Genomic DNA, 17,836 nt, shown 5'->3' with positions numbered 1-17,836 from the left:
ATGAAATATTGGACTCAAGTTTTTAAAAATACACTTTCTTTTTAAAAACTGTATCCAATCTTTTACTAAGAAAGAAAATTACTAAATAACGAACCAACAAACAAACAAATCTCATTTACTCTTAAAACACAAATGTAGGTAATTTGTCGAAAGGATTGAATGATATTTTAAATTTTCAAGTTACGAAATAGTCTGCAATAATGGTCATAACAATGACAACAAATACTTTTTTTAACATTAGAAATGTACAGAACAGTAACACGGTATGAAACTTAAAATTGTAGATTCATAGTAGAGGTTCATGGTAAAGTGAAATACAAATATACGTTTTCCCTACGTTTTACAATTTGATTGCTATAAAATTCATAATTTTGTTTCGATTCCTCGCGGCACACCAGTGGCCCATTCACGGCACACTAGTGTGCTGCGGCACACCGGTTGGGAAACGCTGGCCTAGGAGATCTTCTGATGTTCTCCAGGATATGTCTGGTGGTCTTACTCTTGTCACGTGGAATGCCAGTAGCAAAGTTGCAATAGTAACCAATGTCACCAATGAAGGTGTTCTTGAGGAAGGCACCTGCTACAGATATAGCAGAAAAGATAAGACGAGAGTTGCTGTTCCTCGTCCATGGGTGTTCCTCTTCCATATAACCGGAACATGGGTGGAGTCAACCTTTTGATAAACTTCATTCGTTGCATAAAATTCGAATCAGATCAAAAAACTGGTATTGCCTGTTTGTCAGATTTTATATCAACTATACTGTTCTCAACTTGCAAATAGTCTACAGACATTTGAATAAAAATTTGCCTCTGGGAGAATTCACCCGACATATTTCCAGTTTGCTTTTCTGTCTTTACTCACCATAGACCACGAGGTGTTCGTCTAAAATTATCTGGGAATGTTCCAACAGAAATTCGGTATGACAAAATAGACCATCTCGCTGATGAGGAGGAAACACAACGAAGGTGTGAAAAGTGTACTAAATTCCGATTTTTACAGTGTAACATTGGATTACTCCCAGAAAAGTGCTTCCTTTTATACCACAAGAAGTAAAATGTGGATGTTGTTAAAGATGTCAATACGTAAAGTGCAACATTTGATTGAATTCAGAAAAGTATTCCTTTTATTTCAAGTATGTACTGAGAAAACAAGATCCATTATAATAAATAACTGTTAAGACAAGAAAACTAAAGCTTAGTTTGTAATGAAGCACGTACAGGAAAATGTTAGGTTAGGTTATCTTTTAGAATAAAAAAGTCATGTTACACAGTGTGTTTTCCTCTCTTATCCCAGCGTATAATTTATCATACGTCCCTAAACTGTCCCAAAAATGGGACAGATTCTACTTTTTATTAATTCTCATATATTTGGTAACCAATAGGTATTGAAAATAAAAAAAATCTGAGTGAATTCGATTTTTTAGAATTTCGGGATATTATGGGTTAATAGGACCTCTGCATTTCTTTCTATTGTTCTCCTATCATCCCCTACTAAATTTACATCATCAGCCTAGTGAACACAGTTCAACTTTAGGCCCTAGTTGCTATTTTTTATTTTCCTTATAGCGTATTCCAAGACAAATTTGAATAATAATGGCGACAACGCATCTCCTTGTTTCAGGTCATTCTTGACTTGAAAGTTCGTGGACAAAAATTTTCCTACGCGGACTTTACTTGGGGATTCATTTAAACATACCTTAATTAATTTAATTAGCTTTTTCGGTATTCCAAATACTGTAAGGATACTGGTTAACATAGCTGAAGTTAAATCTTCTACCAAGAATAGCCAAGATGGAGTCAGTCGTCATTCTCTAAAAGGTTTTTTGATCATAAATGAATCAATGCGTTAATTCTTAGGTTTATGATTAGTTTATGTATACACAGGGATTGATTTACAAGTAGAACCAGATCTAGCGGTGTACGTAGGACGAATAATAATAATAATAATAATAATAATAATAATAATAATAATAATAATAATAATAATAATAATAATAATAATAATAATAATAATAATAATAATAATAATAATAATAAACGTAATTAAGGGCAAGGTAAACGCCCTTAAAGTAATAACACATTTTGTTTCAATCATTGAGTTGAGAGGTTGCACTTTGCACTAAACAATTGCGTAGAGGCGGGTGGATAACGCTGCTGCTCGAACTCGAACTAGCTATGGCAAAAAACTAGGTATCGAAAATATTAATTTTATATTATAGTAGGTACATTTTGTACAATCAAAACTAATAATCTATTCGTTTCAGTTATATTATTTTAGTGTTTCGAATATTCGTTCCCATACGTGACGGGCTAAATAGCCATAGGTGCCAAAAGCCCAGAAATCTAAATCCTACATCTTCCTACCGAAAATTGAAAATTAAATTCTTTTCTTATTGTAGTAGTGCAATCTGTAACAATAAAATTATTATCTATAACATTTAAACAATAAACGTAAATTTGTAACAATTGAAATATTTCTTTAGAGCTCCTGCGTGACTAAGCAGTTAGCGTACGCGCCTTCGGAATAGGAGACCTTGGTTCGATTTCTGGCGGAAGATCATGAGGCTCCGATACTGCGTTAATTAGTAACTGCACGTCTCATTGTTAGCTAGAGTCCTAGAGTCCAGAAGGTATAACGTCGTTGGCTTCCCGCGCTTGGACCTGCTCGTCACTGGGGGTGTGGTAAGAGGATAGCCAATCACTACCAACCGTCTACTGCGCTCAGTGAGCCACGAGTATCCAAGCTGGCCACTCCCCATAAACGTCACTACAACTTTTCGCGGGAAGCCAACGACGGAACTATAAGTGTATTTGTAATTATTTTGTTAAAAATGTTGATTTAAAAAAGTAGAAGCAAAGAGCAAATGAATAAAACAAATGTGGCATTCACTTCCTTTAATATAGCTAAACTATAATCTTATTACATAATTTCTAGATCTATCATAGGAATTAAACAGACACTCAACAAAGTAGGGAAAATTTTGATAAGAAAAGAAGAAATTTTGGGTCAGTTGAAGGTAATTTTCTTCTTCAGAAAATCTACGAACACTGGTCCCAAGTCAACACTGACACACATAAACACATGATTACCTGCTCTCAAATAGAGAATTACCAAATGTTTGTAAAGGGGATATACTATATGGGAAAACGAGATCAGCTTGTTAAACCCCCCTACATGGATAATAACGGGCAACAGCGAAGACTTAGTAGGAGAAATGGACTTAATAACTACGTAGTTGTTTCTGTGCTAAGAATAAATTAACCCATAAAGATAGTACCACGAAAACTAAAGAAAAGAACAAAGACATATTAATGTCATGTTAATACAAACTTAAACTATATAACATCAAAAGGAATCTTAACACAAGTTTTTGAATGAATTTTGAATTTCTCCCTTAAAGTCGCCACTACAAAAGAACTAGCAACACTACTACATTTGTATCTGTTTTATACAATTCTATGCGTGCGGTAAAAATTAAACTACGTGCAATGGTACGTGGAATTTGATTCAAATTCTGAGCTCCTTCATGACTCTATAGTTATACTCCGCGTCTCCGGAATTGGCACATGGCGCCAGCCAATAAGCTAGCGGTGTGCTGTTACTAAATCTTCAGTGATGAATCTAATCATTCATAATTGTCCAGAAATGGAGCAAAATCAATTATGAATATCAGCTTATTGGCTGATGCCATACGCCAATACGGGTGACGCAGAGTATTCTATGTGCCTTGGAGCGAAAGAACCTTCTTCGATTCCCAGTAGGAGTTCATGAGGTTTTCACGTTCAGCTTTAGGAACATGTCTCATGTGGCCTCGATGCCACACGTGCACTAAACTTTAATCGCATTATCACTTACACCGGGGATAGAACGTAGTTTTACTTTACGTACAATGCTTTGTTGAACCACAATTTATTTAGCCACGAGAAAACCAAGAAGAGACAGCGAGTGTCTGTTTATAAGTTCTATGTTTAACGTAAGTTTTCAGCATTCAGGTTATGTTAGAACCTACTGTTTAACGTTGGTTCCAAACTATATGAAGTCTTACAGATAAGTGAGATCAAAATCTGATCAATGATCTTTTAAATCAGAGACTATGCAAGGGGTGAGTCCTAGGCGTCCGGACTCCTCCTCTCGAAATCCCAACTTTTGTGTAAATTTGGTGTAATTTTAGAGGTAGGGACCGCGCTGGCTGAGTGGTAGGGTGTTCACCTGTGGTGCATGGGGCTTCTGGTTCGATTGCAGCTAGCACCAAGTGTACGAAAACCGGGTACGTGTGTTTTCACGGATTCTCTCGTTTCCTCTCACTTTATTCATTCCGCCATTGCATTCATTTCTCATCACCAGCGTCTCGTTTAGCCTAGCTAACATAATAATGAAACATAACACTTAAAGATGTCATTTCATTTCAATTTCAGAGGTGATTTTACAAATTTTAATATATTTTATCTTCATATTGAATTTGAAACTCCGGAAATGGTTTGGATCCCCCTGAAATAAATCCCTACCTACGTGCCTGATTCTGATCATTTAGAAAAAAGGGAGCTCAAAAGGATATGGCAAAAGTCACAACAATTAAGAAAAATTACTCAGATAGACGTTCGTTGGAAACATGTAGTTTCCAATCTGGAACCAGGGAAAAAAGGAAAGAAAAGGAAAAACAATGGTGAAAAACCCATCGATGTATGTGTCTTACACACGCGCTGCATAAAAGTACATCAAGTCGTTTGTAAATCGAGTTAGACCACAAGGGCGGATGGACCACGAAAGAGAGTTGAGTAGAGATTTACAAGAGAAGGCGCGATGGGTAGAGAGATATCGTTTTCAACCAACGACATACATATATGATCAGAGAAAAATAGAAGAAGAATTGGAAAAGAGGTGACGTACGAATAGGACACAAACACATATATACCATGTACATTCACTAAAGGAAAGGCAACCCACGTTTCTTGCAACCTTACAACCCTCTCTACTATCTCTTTTCAAAGAGTAGACCACTAACATCATAAGGACTAGCTATTCACTCAACGAAAATGTCCAATCTCCACTCCTTTATCCCCTCCCACTCAGCCTATTTTGCTTTTGAAGAACAATTCTATGCTTCACTGGTCATTGCTCAAACCACTGCAAAACGAGACTCAATATATTCGTACGGTGAGTTTCTTTACCTTATTTTGAACCTCCTGTTCTCCCCCCAGAAACAGAGTATATTGATGCTCTTCTTATAAGGGAAGAAAAGAAAGATAGGATCGCATTATATGCATACTCTGCTGAAGGTTGGCTCTTTTGTACAGTACGAAATGAAATCTTCCATATTTTCCCCATTTCTTTCATCCTTGTGTGCACGCAAAATGGAACGCTCTGATGTAATTAAGGTTGCATACAAACAGGGGTTGAACAATATTAGTCAGGCATCAACAGTTAAAAAAAATATAAAAACTAGTTGGCTTAAACGTTTAAACCAGCCCTCTTAGGAAACCTTTTTGTTTTATTATGTTTCACTTTGTTTTATTTTGATTTGTTCTCTTACTGTTCCAAATCAACAAATTTGTCCAAGTACCAGGTGTCGCTGCTAGTCGTTTAGATGAGGCGCCTTTCCTCTAAGCTTGTTAACCTTTCCGATATGTTGTATTCTGTTTGCTCTAGTCCATTTGTTAGTTGAGGAAGGTTGATAGAGTTCAGTTGAACGTCCCTTTCAGTAGCAAGGCTATGAGACGGGGCCTACTGATTAACATGGAATTTGAACCACATGAGCTCCCACAGGGAATCGAAACCGAATCTCCCACGCCAAGAGGGGGGGCTAGAGTATGGTAGAGTATTACATAATTACAGGTTCTTGGTGCGCTTAACACGCAGGGCTGTATTTAATGTTGTACTGCCGCTAGGCTGAAAGGTGTTTGCGACCCTTTTCCCAATCCAGAAAATTTTAACAGAATTGAAAATTTAAATAAAAAACATAAACTTATTTTATCCATACTTTTTTTTTCAATATTTTTGTTAAAGAAATTATTGGAGTTTCATTTTTAATCTGTTGTAAATAAATATTTGAGTTGAGCGTCCCTTTTAACCATGAAGGAGCTCAGAATTTGAATCAAATTCCTCGTTCCATTGTACACTCATGTCCAAAATTATTGTCGCATGCCTATAAATATGTTGTTGTAGGAATATAATGTGATAACGAATTTGCCCGGTATTTCTTATAATGTTTGTATGTGTATAATCGGCAAAGACATGTATGTGGCAAATTTCATGTCAAAAGAGCAGTAAACAAGAACAATAAAACGAAAATAAAACTTTCTTGTCCATTTAGCAACATTTTGTTTTACTCATTCTAATTTTCGTATTTATAATTCTTTTCCTACGAAATTTACCATAAACATACACTTCCCGATTATACACATAATATCAGTATTAAAAGTACCCTGCAAAATCATTATCAAACTATATTCTTACAAGAAGATATATAATTATAGATATTACATCTCTTATATAATTATAGATTTTACAACAGTATGTTGTATGTTGTTACTTGTTATTTCACTTGTAAATTATTATTTGCTTGTAATTTTGGCCCATGATGTATTTTAAATTTGTACTAAGCTGATTCTGTTATTAGAAGAAGAGAACGAAAAAGAATATGGTTATAATGTTAATATATAAAGAGATTAAAATGTTGTAATGTAATCTAATCTCGATGTCGTCGTCATGACAACATATAATAAATAGAATTATTCAGTTGATAAAACAGACATGTTGAAAAGGTGTGTTGTAAGTAATCTGTACGCATCTCTTATATAATTATTAAACCACGTGTGTAAAAGGTAATTGGTGTGTTTTAATGGCTCAATAATTAAGGAACCGTGGTCATATGCGACAATTATTTTGGACATGACTGTACGTAGTTTAATTTTTACCACACGTATAAAATTATATAAAACTGATACAAATCTGTACTAGCGTTACTGGTTCTTCTGTAGTGACGAGTTTAAGAGAGAAATTCAAAAAATCATTCAAAAACTTGTATTAAGGTTCCTGTTATATAGTTTAAGTTTGTATTAACATGACATTAATATGCCTTTGTTTTTTTTTTTTTTCATTTTTCGTGGTACTATTTTTATGTGATAATTTATTCTTAGCACAGAAACAACTACGTAGTTATTAAGTCCATTTCTGCTGCTAAGTCTCAGCTGTTTCCCGTTATTATCCATGTAGAGAGGTTTAACAAGCTGATCTCGTTTTCCCATATAGTATGTCCCCTTTACAAACATTTGTTAATTCTCTGTGTGAGGACAGGTAACCATGTGTTTATGTGTGTCAGTATGGAATTGGACCCAGCGTTCGTAGGTTTTCTTAAGAAAATTTCGTTCAACTGACCCAAAATTTCCTCTTTTCTTATCAAAATTTCACCTAGTTTGTTGAGCGTCTGTTTAATTCCTATGATAGATCTAGAAGTTATGTGATAAGACTAGTTTAGCTATATTAAAGGAAGTGAATGCAACATTTGTTTTATTCATTTGCTTTTTGCTTCTATTTCTTTTTAAATCTTCACTTTTTTAAACAAAAAATTACAAATACACTCAGCCAATAATGAGTGGAAAATATGCTACTTTGAACATACACAATATTCCTATTGTATTAGTTTATTTATGAAGAACAAAAGAAAATTAAAGCATTTGTACTGGTGAATTTATCAGCTCGAGCATTTCTCTAGATTTTGAAGTTTTATCGAAAAATTTCTTTTAACCCCTTTTTTGCTGAATTTACGTTTAATGACGTATACCTAAATTAGGGAAATCTGCCTCAAACTAGTAACACTACTTGGGACGTTTTCTGATCTCGACTGTAGACGGAAAAAACTTGATAAAAGTTAACCGAACAAAATGTGTTTCAAATGCGTTTTTGAGCGACTTCAAAACGCGAGGAGATTCTGAATTACATTAGTTACACTCACGAGTAACTTCCATATAGTTGCAGTAATATTAATGACTCTTTTTTTTAAACAACATAGTTTTTGGTGTTCCCAATATATAAATTTTTACTGGAATCTCTCAGGCGCTATAGTTTGCGTAAATTGATGTCCTTAGGCCCAAGCAGTCAAGGGGAGGATTTCCGCGGAGTTCCAGGCAAGCTAGGTGGAAGTGGTTTAGGATCTCGCAGAGCTCCAGGCAAGGTATGAGAGTGATTTAGTTCTGATAGAGCTCCAGGCAAGCTATGAGAGTGGTTGAGTTCTGAGAGAGTTCCAGACAAGCTAACAGAGTGGTTGAGTTCTGACAGAGCTCCAGGCAAGCAAAAGAGAGGAGATTTGACCAGCCGAAACAGATATTGATATAGACCTTATAGAGTTTTATACCCTCTTTTGGACAGCGGTGGCACTAGTGTTTCTCGGAGGATATTACAGTATTGGCAACACTTCTGCAGCGACTTTCAATCGCCTTGATGAAGTCCTTTAGTTTACATGCTTGGGAGGAACCAACGTGAAACTTACCGAAAATGCTTTCGTCGGAGATTGTCACTGTCCTAAACTGAAAGTAGGATACCAGCTTCAGCATGTCCCAATTATATATACACCTATTCCGTATGTTTCGTGGACCGATTTATTCTATATGAAGTTAGTGTCGTACCTTTAATGTAGGACAGTGTCAATCTGAGAATATTTTGGGTAAGAACTGCACCCTCCTAGGCACACGTACTGTGAAACATCACCAACGTGATTAAAAGTGGCTGCAAGAGTGTTGCATTTTCTAATACAATGTACTCGACATATATAGATGTGTGTGTGTGTGTGTGTGTGTGTGTGTGTGTGTATGTATGTATGTATGTATGTATATATGTCTGTATGTATGTATGTACACTATGTGACATCCGGGCACGCCCAAAACATACCTTTTTCATATTAGGTGCATTGTGCTGCCGCCTACTGCCAGGTACTCATTATCAGCGATCTCAGTAGTCATTAGACATCGTGAGAAAGCTGAATGGGGCGCTCCGCGGAACTCACGGACTTCGAATGTGGTCAGGTGATTGGGTGTCACTTGTGTCAGAAGTCTGTACCCGAGATTTCCACACTCCTAAACATCCCTAGGTCCACTGTGTCTGTTGTGATAGTGAAGTGGAAACGTGAAGGGACAGGTACAGCACAAAAGCATACAGGCCGACCTCGTCAGTTGATTGACAGAGACCGCCGACAGTTGAAGAGGGTCGTAAAGTGTAATAGGCAGACATCTATCCAGACCATCACACAGGAATTCTAAACTGCATCAGGATCCATTCCAAGTATTATGACAGTTAAGCGTGAGGTGAGAAATCTTGAATTTCATGGCCGAGCGGCTGCTCATAAGCCCCACATCACGCAGGTAAAGGCCAAACGACGCCTCGCTTGGTGTAAGGAGCGTAAACATTGGACGATTGAACAGTGGAAAAACGTTGAGTGGAGTGACGAATCGCGGTACACAATGTGGAGATCAGATGGCAGGGTGTGGGTATGGCGAATGCCCGGTGAACGTCATCTGTCAGCTTGTGTAGTGCCAAGAGTAAAATTCGGAAGTGGTGGTGTTATGGTGTGGTCGTGTTTTTCTTGGAGGGGGCTTGCACCCCTTGTTGTTTTCCATGGCACTCTCCAGCGCAGGCCTACATTGATGTTTTCAGCACCTTCGTGCTTCCCACTATTGAAGGGCAATTCGGGGATGGCGATTGCATCTTTCAACACGATCATGTACCTAGGGGGCGCGGTGGCTCAGTGGTAGAGCGTTCACCTCTGGTGCTTGGGGTCCCGGGTTCGATCCCAGCCCCCGCCAAGTGAACTTTGTGGTGGACAAACACCGTGCTCGTGGGTTTTCTTGGGGTTCTCCCGTTTCCTCCCACTTTCTTCATTCCACCATTTCACTCATCTCTCATCATCACCGTCTCCTTTAGCCTAACCGGCATAACCGTGGGACATAAAACTCAAAGATTTCACTCTCCAGCGCAGGCCTACATTGATGTTTTCAGCACCTTCGTGCTTCCCACTATTGAAGGGCAATTCGGGGATGGCGATTGCATCTTTCAACACGATCATGTACCTAGGGGGTGCGGTGGCTCAGTGGTAGAGCGTTCACCTCTGGTGCTTGGGGTAACTGGTTCGATTCCAGCTCGCACCGTGTGGACTTTGTGGTTTACAAACACCGTGCTCGTGGGTTTTCTCGGGGTTCTCCCGTTTCCTCCCACTTTCTTCATTCCACCATTTCACTCATCTCTCATCATCACCGTCTTCTTTAGCCTAACCGGCATAACCGTGGGACATAATGCTCAAAGATTTCACTCTCCAGCTCAGGCCTACATTGATGTTTTCAGCACCTTCGTGCTTCCCACTATTGAAGGGCAATTCGGGGATGGCGATTGCATCTTTCAACACGATCATGTACCTAGGGGGCGCGGTGGCTCAGTGGTAGAGCGTTCACCTCTGGTGCTTGGGGTCCCGGGTTCGATCCCAGCCCCCGCCAAGTGAACTTTGTGGTGGACAAACACCGTGCTCGTTGGTTTCCTCGGGGTTCTCCCGTTTCCTCCCAGTTTCTTCATTCCACCATTTCACTCATCTCTCATCATCACCGTCTCCTTTAGCCTAACCGGCATAAGCGTCGGACATAAAACTCAAAGATTTCATTTCACGATCGTGTACCTGTTCTAGGGATGCACGCGAGACGGAACGAGACGAGAAATGGAAAAGTCTCGTCTCGTCTCGCTGCCTCAAATGTTGGTCTTGTCTCGCGTCTCGTCTCGTCTCGCAAATGTGAAGTCTCGTCTCGCGTCTCGCATAAAATTTTGAGTCTCGTCTCGCGTCTCGCGCGAGACTTTCTCGCATGGTCTCGCAATCTCGCATATATTCTGGTCAAAATTTTGCAATGTGTTATTCTATGGCTGTTAATGAATGATGATGTGATATTCTGTCCGAAGGCAGGTATTTGACCTAAAAGTCCCTTGGCAAGCTGAATCCTTGGTGGTTTGCCATTGCTTTCCATGGGATGAATGTTCATAACATTCTAAGGAGACGGAACCTAAAGTTCAACATGGTATCCGAACTTGTGTCCCCTCCGCTCCAAATTAAAAGAAAAGTTGTGCTGGAATTTGATTCCTGGACCATTAATTTTCGTCAAATTAACCCTTTCCGGTACCCGGCTTTTTGGGCTATTTTTTAGACTTTCAGTCAAGCAGCTACTGCATCGTCACTATTTATCCTAGGATCATGGTTCATACCTCTTTCTCTTCAGAATGAAGCTGGCTTTCAAATGGTACCACTTGTATGATCATACCATATACCAGAAGCGGGAAAAATGATGTCAAAGGAACAATTACGGAGGGAATTTTTTTCTCGCACTTTGGGCCCCTCTGGAGCGGCCCTGTGTGAACGTACTCATCTAAAAAATCTGATAAATAGTACTTGGTATACTAAATGTGTGTGCCAAATTTCAAGTTTCTATCTTGAATAGTAAGGGCGGAAGAAATTTTATCAGGAATTCCCACCATGCCCCAAATTACAGTAACACACCATGATCACAGGTAAAAAATTTCCTGAGACATCCCTAATTACCCTTGGGTCATGTTTCGCCCATCATTCTCTTCAGCTTAGAACTGCCTTTCAGGCGGTATGACTCACATGTCTCCATCATGTATCTAAGGCGGAAAAATCCCAAAAAAAGGGATTTTTGGGTCTAAATATCCTTTTTTTCAACTTTTAGCCCCTCTGGACCCCCCTGTTTTAATGCAGAGATATGCACAATTCCAATTTTCCAGGTGCAAAAGTAAGCCCGCCAATATATATATATATATATATATATATATATATATATATATATACCGACAATGTCACATATTCCCGTATACAGAGGGAAATTTTTAAACATTCCCTGAGACATCCCTAATTACCCTAGGATCATTGTTTGCACATCATTCTCTTCAGAATAGAACTGCCTTTCAGGCGGTACCATTCACTTGTCTCCATCATGTATCTAAGGCGAGAAAATCCTGTGAAAGGGATTTTTTGGTAAAAATTTCCCTCTTCAACGTTTAGCCCCTTTGTACCCCCATGTTTTAACACAGAAGTACGAAAAGAAATCTCGTAAATACTCCTCGGTGGACTGAATGTTTGTGCACAATTTCAATCTTCTAGGTGCAAAAATAAGCCCGCAAAAAATAATACCGAAAATGTCCAAAATTCCCTTATACAGAAGTATATTTTCATAAAAATTCCCTGACACTTCCCTAATTACCCTAGGGTCATGTGTCGCACATCATTCTCTTCAGAATAGAACTGCCTTTCAGGCGGTACCATTCACTTGTCTCCATCATGTATCTAAGGTGGGAAAATCGCGAAGAAATTGATTTTTTGGTAAAATATCCCTTTTTTCAACTTTTCGCCCCTTGGATCCCCCCCTGTTTTAACGCAGAAATCTGAAAAAATAATCTGGTAAATACTACTCGGTGGACTGAATGTTTGTGCAAAATTTCAATCTTGTAAAAATAAGCCCGCCAAAAAATAATGAACATAGACCGGCCCCGCAATATTAAAAGAAAATATATATTTTAGAATTATGACGTCATCACCTCCTATGTCTCGACGCAGGAAGGTGTGAAACCATACGTAAGGTCTTCTACAATGCCTCTGGACTTGAAAAAAAAAAAAAAAAAACGACGAAAAAGCTCAAATAGGAGAGTTATAACGTAATGTACCATGAAACATCCCGTATGGTACAGATTGTACCATGGGATCCCCAAAGGGTTAATAGCATAATTTACAGCAAAACCAGCATAAATTGTTGCTGGATCCAACATTGTTTTCCAGCTTAGTGGTCTCCAGCAATATTTGGCTCTTCTAAAATATCGTCGCCACTATCAACATTTACACGTTTTGATCGTTTCCTTGAAGGGTGATTTTCCATTATAAAGTTGTTTTTATACCGCCAAAAGAGCTTGTAGACAACAAAAGAACTCCTCACAACACAATACGACCCAATTCTTTTGGTTCGTTCGCGCTTGTAGCAATGTTGCATTATCGCATTTTATCAACTTTCGCGTTCAACTTATATAGTGTTGCCAGATCTAGAAAATAAAATTACTGACAGATAAAGGGCCATTCCTACCATCTCGCATTAAACTTATAGGGCCATTATACCAAACCAGTGTTTGAATTAAACTTCCGAACTAGAGGGGGATGTTTTTGATAAATATATACAAAGAAAATACTTATTCCATGTAAAAATATCATGTTATTTCTGCGAGACGGACCCGGGATAAACTTTGACGAGAGGGGATTTCCCCACCATCCCCCAACATAAATCGCTAGTAGTAATGTGAAAAAGACAGAAACAACAGAAATATCACATTTTGCAGCAATAGGGAGTCTTATTCGCTTTCCAGACCAAAAAACAGAAGTTCATGTATTCGTGCGCGCCCGCGTGTATGTGTTTGTGTCGCAAAATAAAGTCCTAAATCGATGTTGTAATAAATTTCCAATTTACAAAGCTTTTCTTTTTTAATGATGTTTAGAAACTAAAGAAGGCTTTAATTCTGAAAATCAACCTTGAATAATAATAAATCTCATAAAATGTCTATTGCCCCAATCACTTTTTTGTTCCTGGAGGCATTAACACTCAACTTAGAAAATTCAATAAATGTAAAATCACTAAATATATAATTACATGTAATTCATAAATGTTGCGAGACTGCGAGAAGTCTCGCGAGACTTCTCGTGCGAGACTTAACTGAGTCTCGTCTCGCATGGTTTAGTCTCGTCTCGCGTCTCGCATAAAATTTTCAGTCTCGTCTCGTGTCTCGTCTCGCAAATGCGAGACGAGACGCGAGACGAGACGAGACTTCTCGCGTCTCGCGTGCATCCCTAAACTGCACGGCCTGTGGTGGAGTGGTTACACGACCATAACATCCCTGTAATGGATTAGCCTGCACACAGTCCTGATTTGAATCCTATAGAACACCTTTGGGAGGTTTTGGAACGCAGACTTCGTGCCAGGCCTCACCGACCTACATCGATACGTCTCCTCAGTTCAGCACTACGTGAAGAATGGTTTCAGCACTACGTGAATTCCCCAAGAAACCTTCAAGCACTTGATTGAAAGTATGCCTGAGAGAGTGGAAGCTGTCATCGAGGCTAAGGGTAGGCTGACACCTTATTGGATTCCAGCAGTAGTGATGGAGGGCGCCACGAACTTGTAAGTCATTTTCACCCAGGTATCCGGATACTTTTGATTACATAGTATATATATTAACTATACATTAACATGGAACATTAACATAGACTACACAGGGAACACATTAACCCCTCAGGTGGTGTTCGTACACTGGTTTGTAGGCTGTGAACTCTTTTCAGATAAAGCCATTAAGAGAAAGAAAAAAATGGGACTGTAGCGATACCTATTATTTTTGAATTATTTAAAAATAATGCCTTAATAAATGGTTGATGGTAATGCATAACTACAGTAGCACTACAGTTTCTACTGATGGTATGCTATCTTAGGTGGATTTGAAACACATACAAACAATTTATAACACAAATTCAATATCATAATTCGTACACTATCACATAAGAATTTCTTCACCACTCGTGTACTGAAAATACTGCGATTATTATTTGTTATACGCTATATAACTCATAACTAAGTTAAAATTTCATAATTCCTGAGAAGATAAAACACTAATTTCTCGTTTAGAAATGTTACATATGTAGAATAGAAATGATATCCAACTGAAGCTTAAAACCTGAAATTAAGATTTACTTCTCAAACATCAATAAACACTTATTTTAGGGGTCCCTTTTAACTTTTAAATGTGATATGACGGTTTTTAAAATGGTATATCCGTCCTTAGTATGTCGCCTAGTAGCAATTAAGATCAAATTCCTAAATGAAGATTTATTTCTCAAATATTAGCAAACACTTCTTTTAGGTATCTTTTTTACTTTTTAGAGGTAGTAAGCCATTTCCTAAATTGGTTTTGCCCGCCCTCTCTGAGACACTCAGTGTATCTTGGAAAGAAAAGTAAATAATGATGGACTTCAAATTAAAAATAGCTTCATGATTTATCTGCTAGTTCTTACACTTAACTCTCTGCACAGGCCCGTATCCAGAAGGGATCTAGGGGGGCCGCCCCCACATAAATCTTCGCTAGCCCCCTACATTTTCACGGTAGGCTTGCAAATCAACTATAATACGATGATAAACTATAGTATGGTTGGATCGGGCCCCCTAACTTCAACCGGCCCCCCCCCTACATTTTTGGGCTGGCTACCAGCCTGCCTTTGCACCTACGATAGAAATATGATATACATAAATAAATATACATCAGACTGAGAATGTGTTCCGAGGATTACTCTGATTGTCTTTAATAAATGATCTATTGTTATGTTTTTGTAATAACGGTAAAAGTTACCTCCTAACGAGCTATAGATGAGACCGGGGCTTGTTGTGACAAAAATAAGTTTTTATTTTTTCTAGGATTTCATTTTTATTAAATGTCAGAAAATTTTGTCTTAAAATAAAGTTTGGACATTAGACTACTTCCATAATTTTTTTTGCATCTGTACTTTTCATTATAAGAACAGTACGATAGATAAAACAAACACAAATGTTTTGTCATAACAAGCCCCTTGCTGGGGCAGGTTGTGACTTTGATCGGGGAAGTTGTGACAGAAAGAAATGTGCCCGATTTCGCCATTGTAATTTTAATATAAATTGTGCTAAACATAACGCAAAAGTAATGTTTCCTAAGAACAATATTTTGCATACATAAAGAAACTACTTTCAATTTCTCATGTGAATACTCTTTCTAAATTATCGTTATCGTACACAGTTAAATGCGCCAACAATACTTCCTTCCTAATACTCAGTTTTATAATAGGGGCCGCGGTGGCTCAGTGGAAGAGCGTTCACCTCTGGTGCTTGGGGTACCGGGTTCAAACCCTGCTCCCGCCAAGTGAACTTTGTGGTGGACAAACACCGTGTGCGTGGGTTTTCTCGGGGTTCTCCCGTTTCCTCCCACTTTCTTCATTCCACCATTTCATTCATCTCTCATCATCACCGTCTCCTTTAACCTAACCGGCATAACCGTGGGACGTAAAACTCAAAAATTTCATTTCAGTTTTATAATAGAATCACAATTTCTTTCAGAAATGACTTATGATGCAAACCTAGACTACAGAGACCTCCTATCATCGTCCGAGTTGCAGTTGTGGCATACATAAATGGGATTACCTTCTGTGCACGCTTCGTGTGACCACTGGTTACAGTCAGCACATTGAGCCCACGATCCTCTGGGTTTGGAATTAGAAAATGGTTCCAGACACACAAGAAAAAAATCATATTCACTATCATCGTCACTATCATTTTTACGTTTTGAAATTTTCATCCCCTTTTTTAATAGAGCTGTTCAGAATATTACGGCTTATACCCTTCTTCAGAGACTTTTCATGTCTTGCTCCTGCATCTGCTTTTAATACTTCTTTGACTGAAGTATCAGTGAGTTCAGCGGACACTTGCTTCTTCCTTCCTGTTTAGTTTCCCTGGGTATAGCTTTTGGTAACGGACGAAGGGCGCTGGGACTAACATGATGAGGGTTACTGGCATTTCTGGACGTTTCGTCTTAAGACATTACTTGCATAGACGACAGTTGTGGTTTTTCTTTACCTGTAGAAGATCTATTGAGAACATTCGATAAGATTTCAGATTCTTTACGGTTTGTTGCTGGATAAGGCTGGTTTGTTTCCTTCACAGGTAAATCTGGGAGTTCTGAATTCACTTCTTGTGTAATGTTAGTTGGTCCTTGTTCTTCATTATGACCTGAAAAGTTCGTTGAGGATGAGGATGTTGTTGAACTTGAGTGATGTTAGCTAAGTACGTCCTAGTGCTAACTTTATAATGTGGTCATCATCTTCAATGTAACGATCAGTTACCTGCGGTTCCAAAAATTCATCATCTGTGAAAATGTCTCTATTAAATGAATATATACCAGTCATTCTAAATGCATTAGGAATATTAGATTTATTTACACTAAGAGGAAGTGCCGTTTTCACAATAGTCGGAATGTCATAGATACTAAATGCACATCTACGATTGTTTTCCATCCATGCATCCATTCCATTTGCAACTAACTTTTTAAATGAAGAATATACTCCTCTGTCCAGGGGTTGCAGCTTATGGGACGTGTCAGGTGGAAATGACAGAAGAATAACACCATTTTTCTTGGCATAATTGATTACCTGCACTGAGATATGAGATTCATGGTTATCAAACAACAAAAGCACACGATGTTGAAGAGAACTGCCTGTATGTTTGACAAAATGCTCCATGAATTGCACAAACATGTCTCCTGTCATCCAACCTGATGGATTATTTCCTGCAATACTTCCAGTAGGACCTTTACCATGAAATCTAAGTCGGTCGAATCTCTTCTCCATGCAAATTAAGCTGAGTTCTAGGTTCTAATTACCTGCAACAAACTGCTTCTTGTAGAATCTGTACAGATTGTGCTGCACTTGTCTTGAAGATCCCTGGTTTTCGTGGTATGCTCGTGCTGCATCTATGTGCACTTCAATTGGTATCTGACCTTTCTCTTTCTCTTATATGTTCGTACCATCTGCAACGAGAAAGATTGAAGCAAACATTAAAATGCAAATTCAAATTGCTGCAAATTACATGCAAAAGGATGTTATTGTTAATGATAATGTGGTGTTCTGTCCAAAGGCCAGTCTTTGATTCAAAGTATCTGGGCACGGTGAACCCATGGCGGTTTGCCTTTCTTTTCCATGGGACGGTGATGACGTTCTAAGGAGGGATCTACAACTAAGATGGGATC

The 17,836-nt window shown here is 38.4% G+C and overlaps 1 protein-coding gene across 1 annotated transcript; it reads right to left on the bottom strand.

Annotated features, from left to right (window-relative positions):
• Positions 1 to 16,871: 16,871 nt before the first annotated feature.
• On the bottom strand, positions 16,872 to 17,438 carry LOC145665893 (uncharacterized). The gene has a single exon (XM_081732999.1). It carries the CDS (start codon positions 17,436 to 17,438, stop codon positions 16,872 to 16,874), a length of 567 nt encoding a protein of 188 aa, XP_081589125.1.
• Between the last annotated feature and the right edge of the window lie 398 nt (positions 17,439 to 17,836).

The sequence above is a fragment of the Thermobia domestica genome, chromosome 12, assembly GCF_964235325.1.
Source record: "Thermobia domestica chromosome 12, izTheDome1.hap1.1, whole genome shotgun sequence".
Classification (NCBI taxonomy): domain Eukaryota; kingdom Metazoa; phylum Arthropoda; class Insecta; order Zygentoma; family Lepismatidae; genus Thermobia; species Thermobia domestica.
Note: the sequence above shows the minus strand (reverse complement) of the source record. Positions and strands in the feature narration are given on the sequence as shown.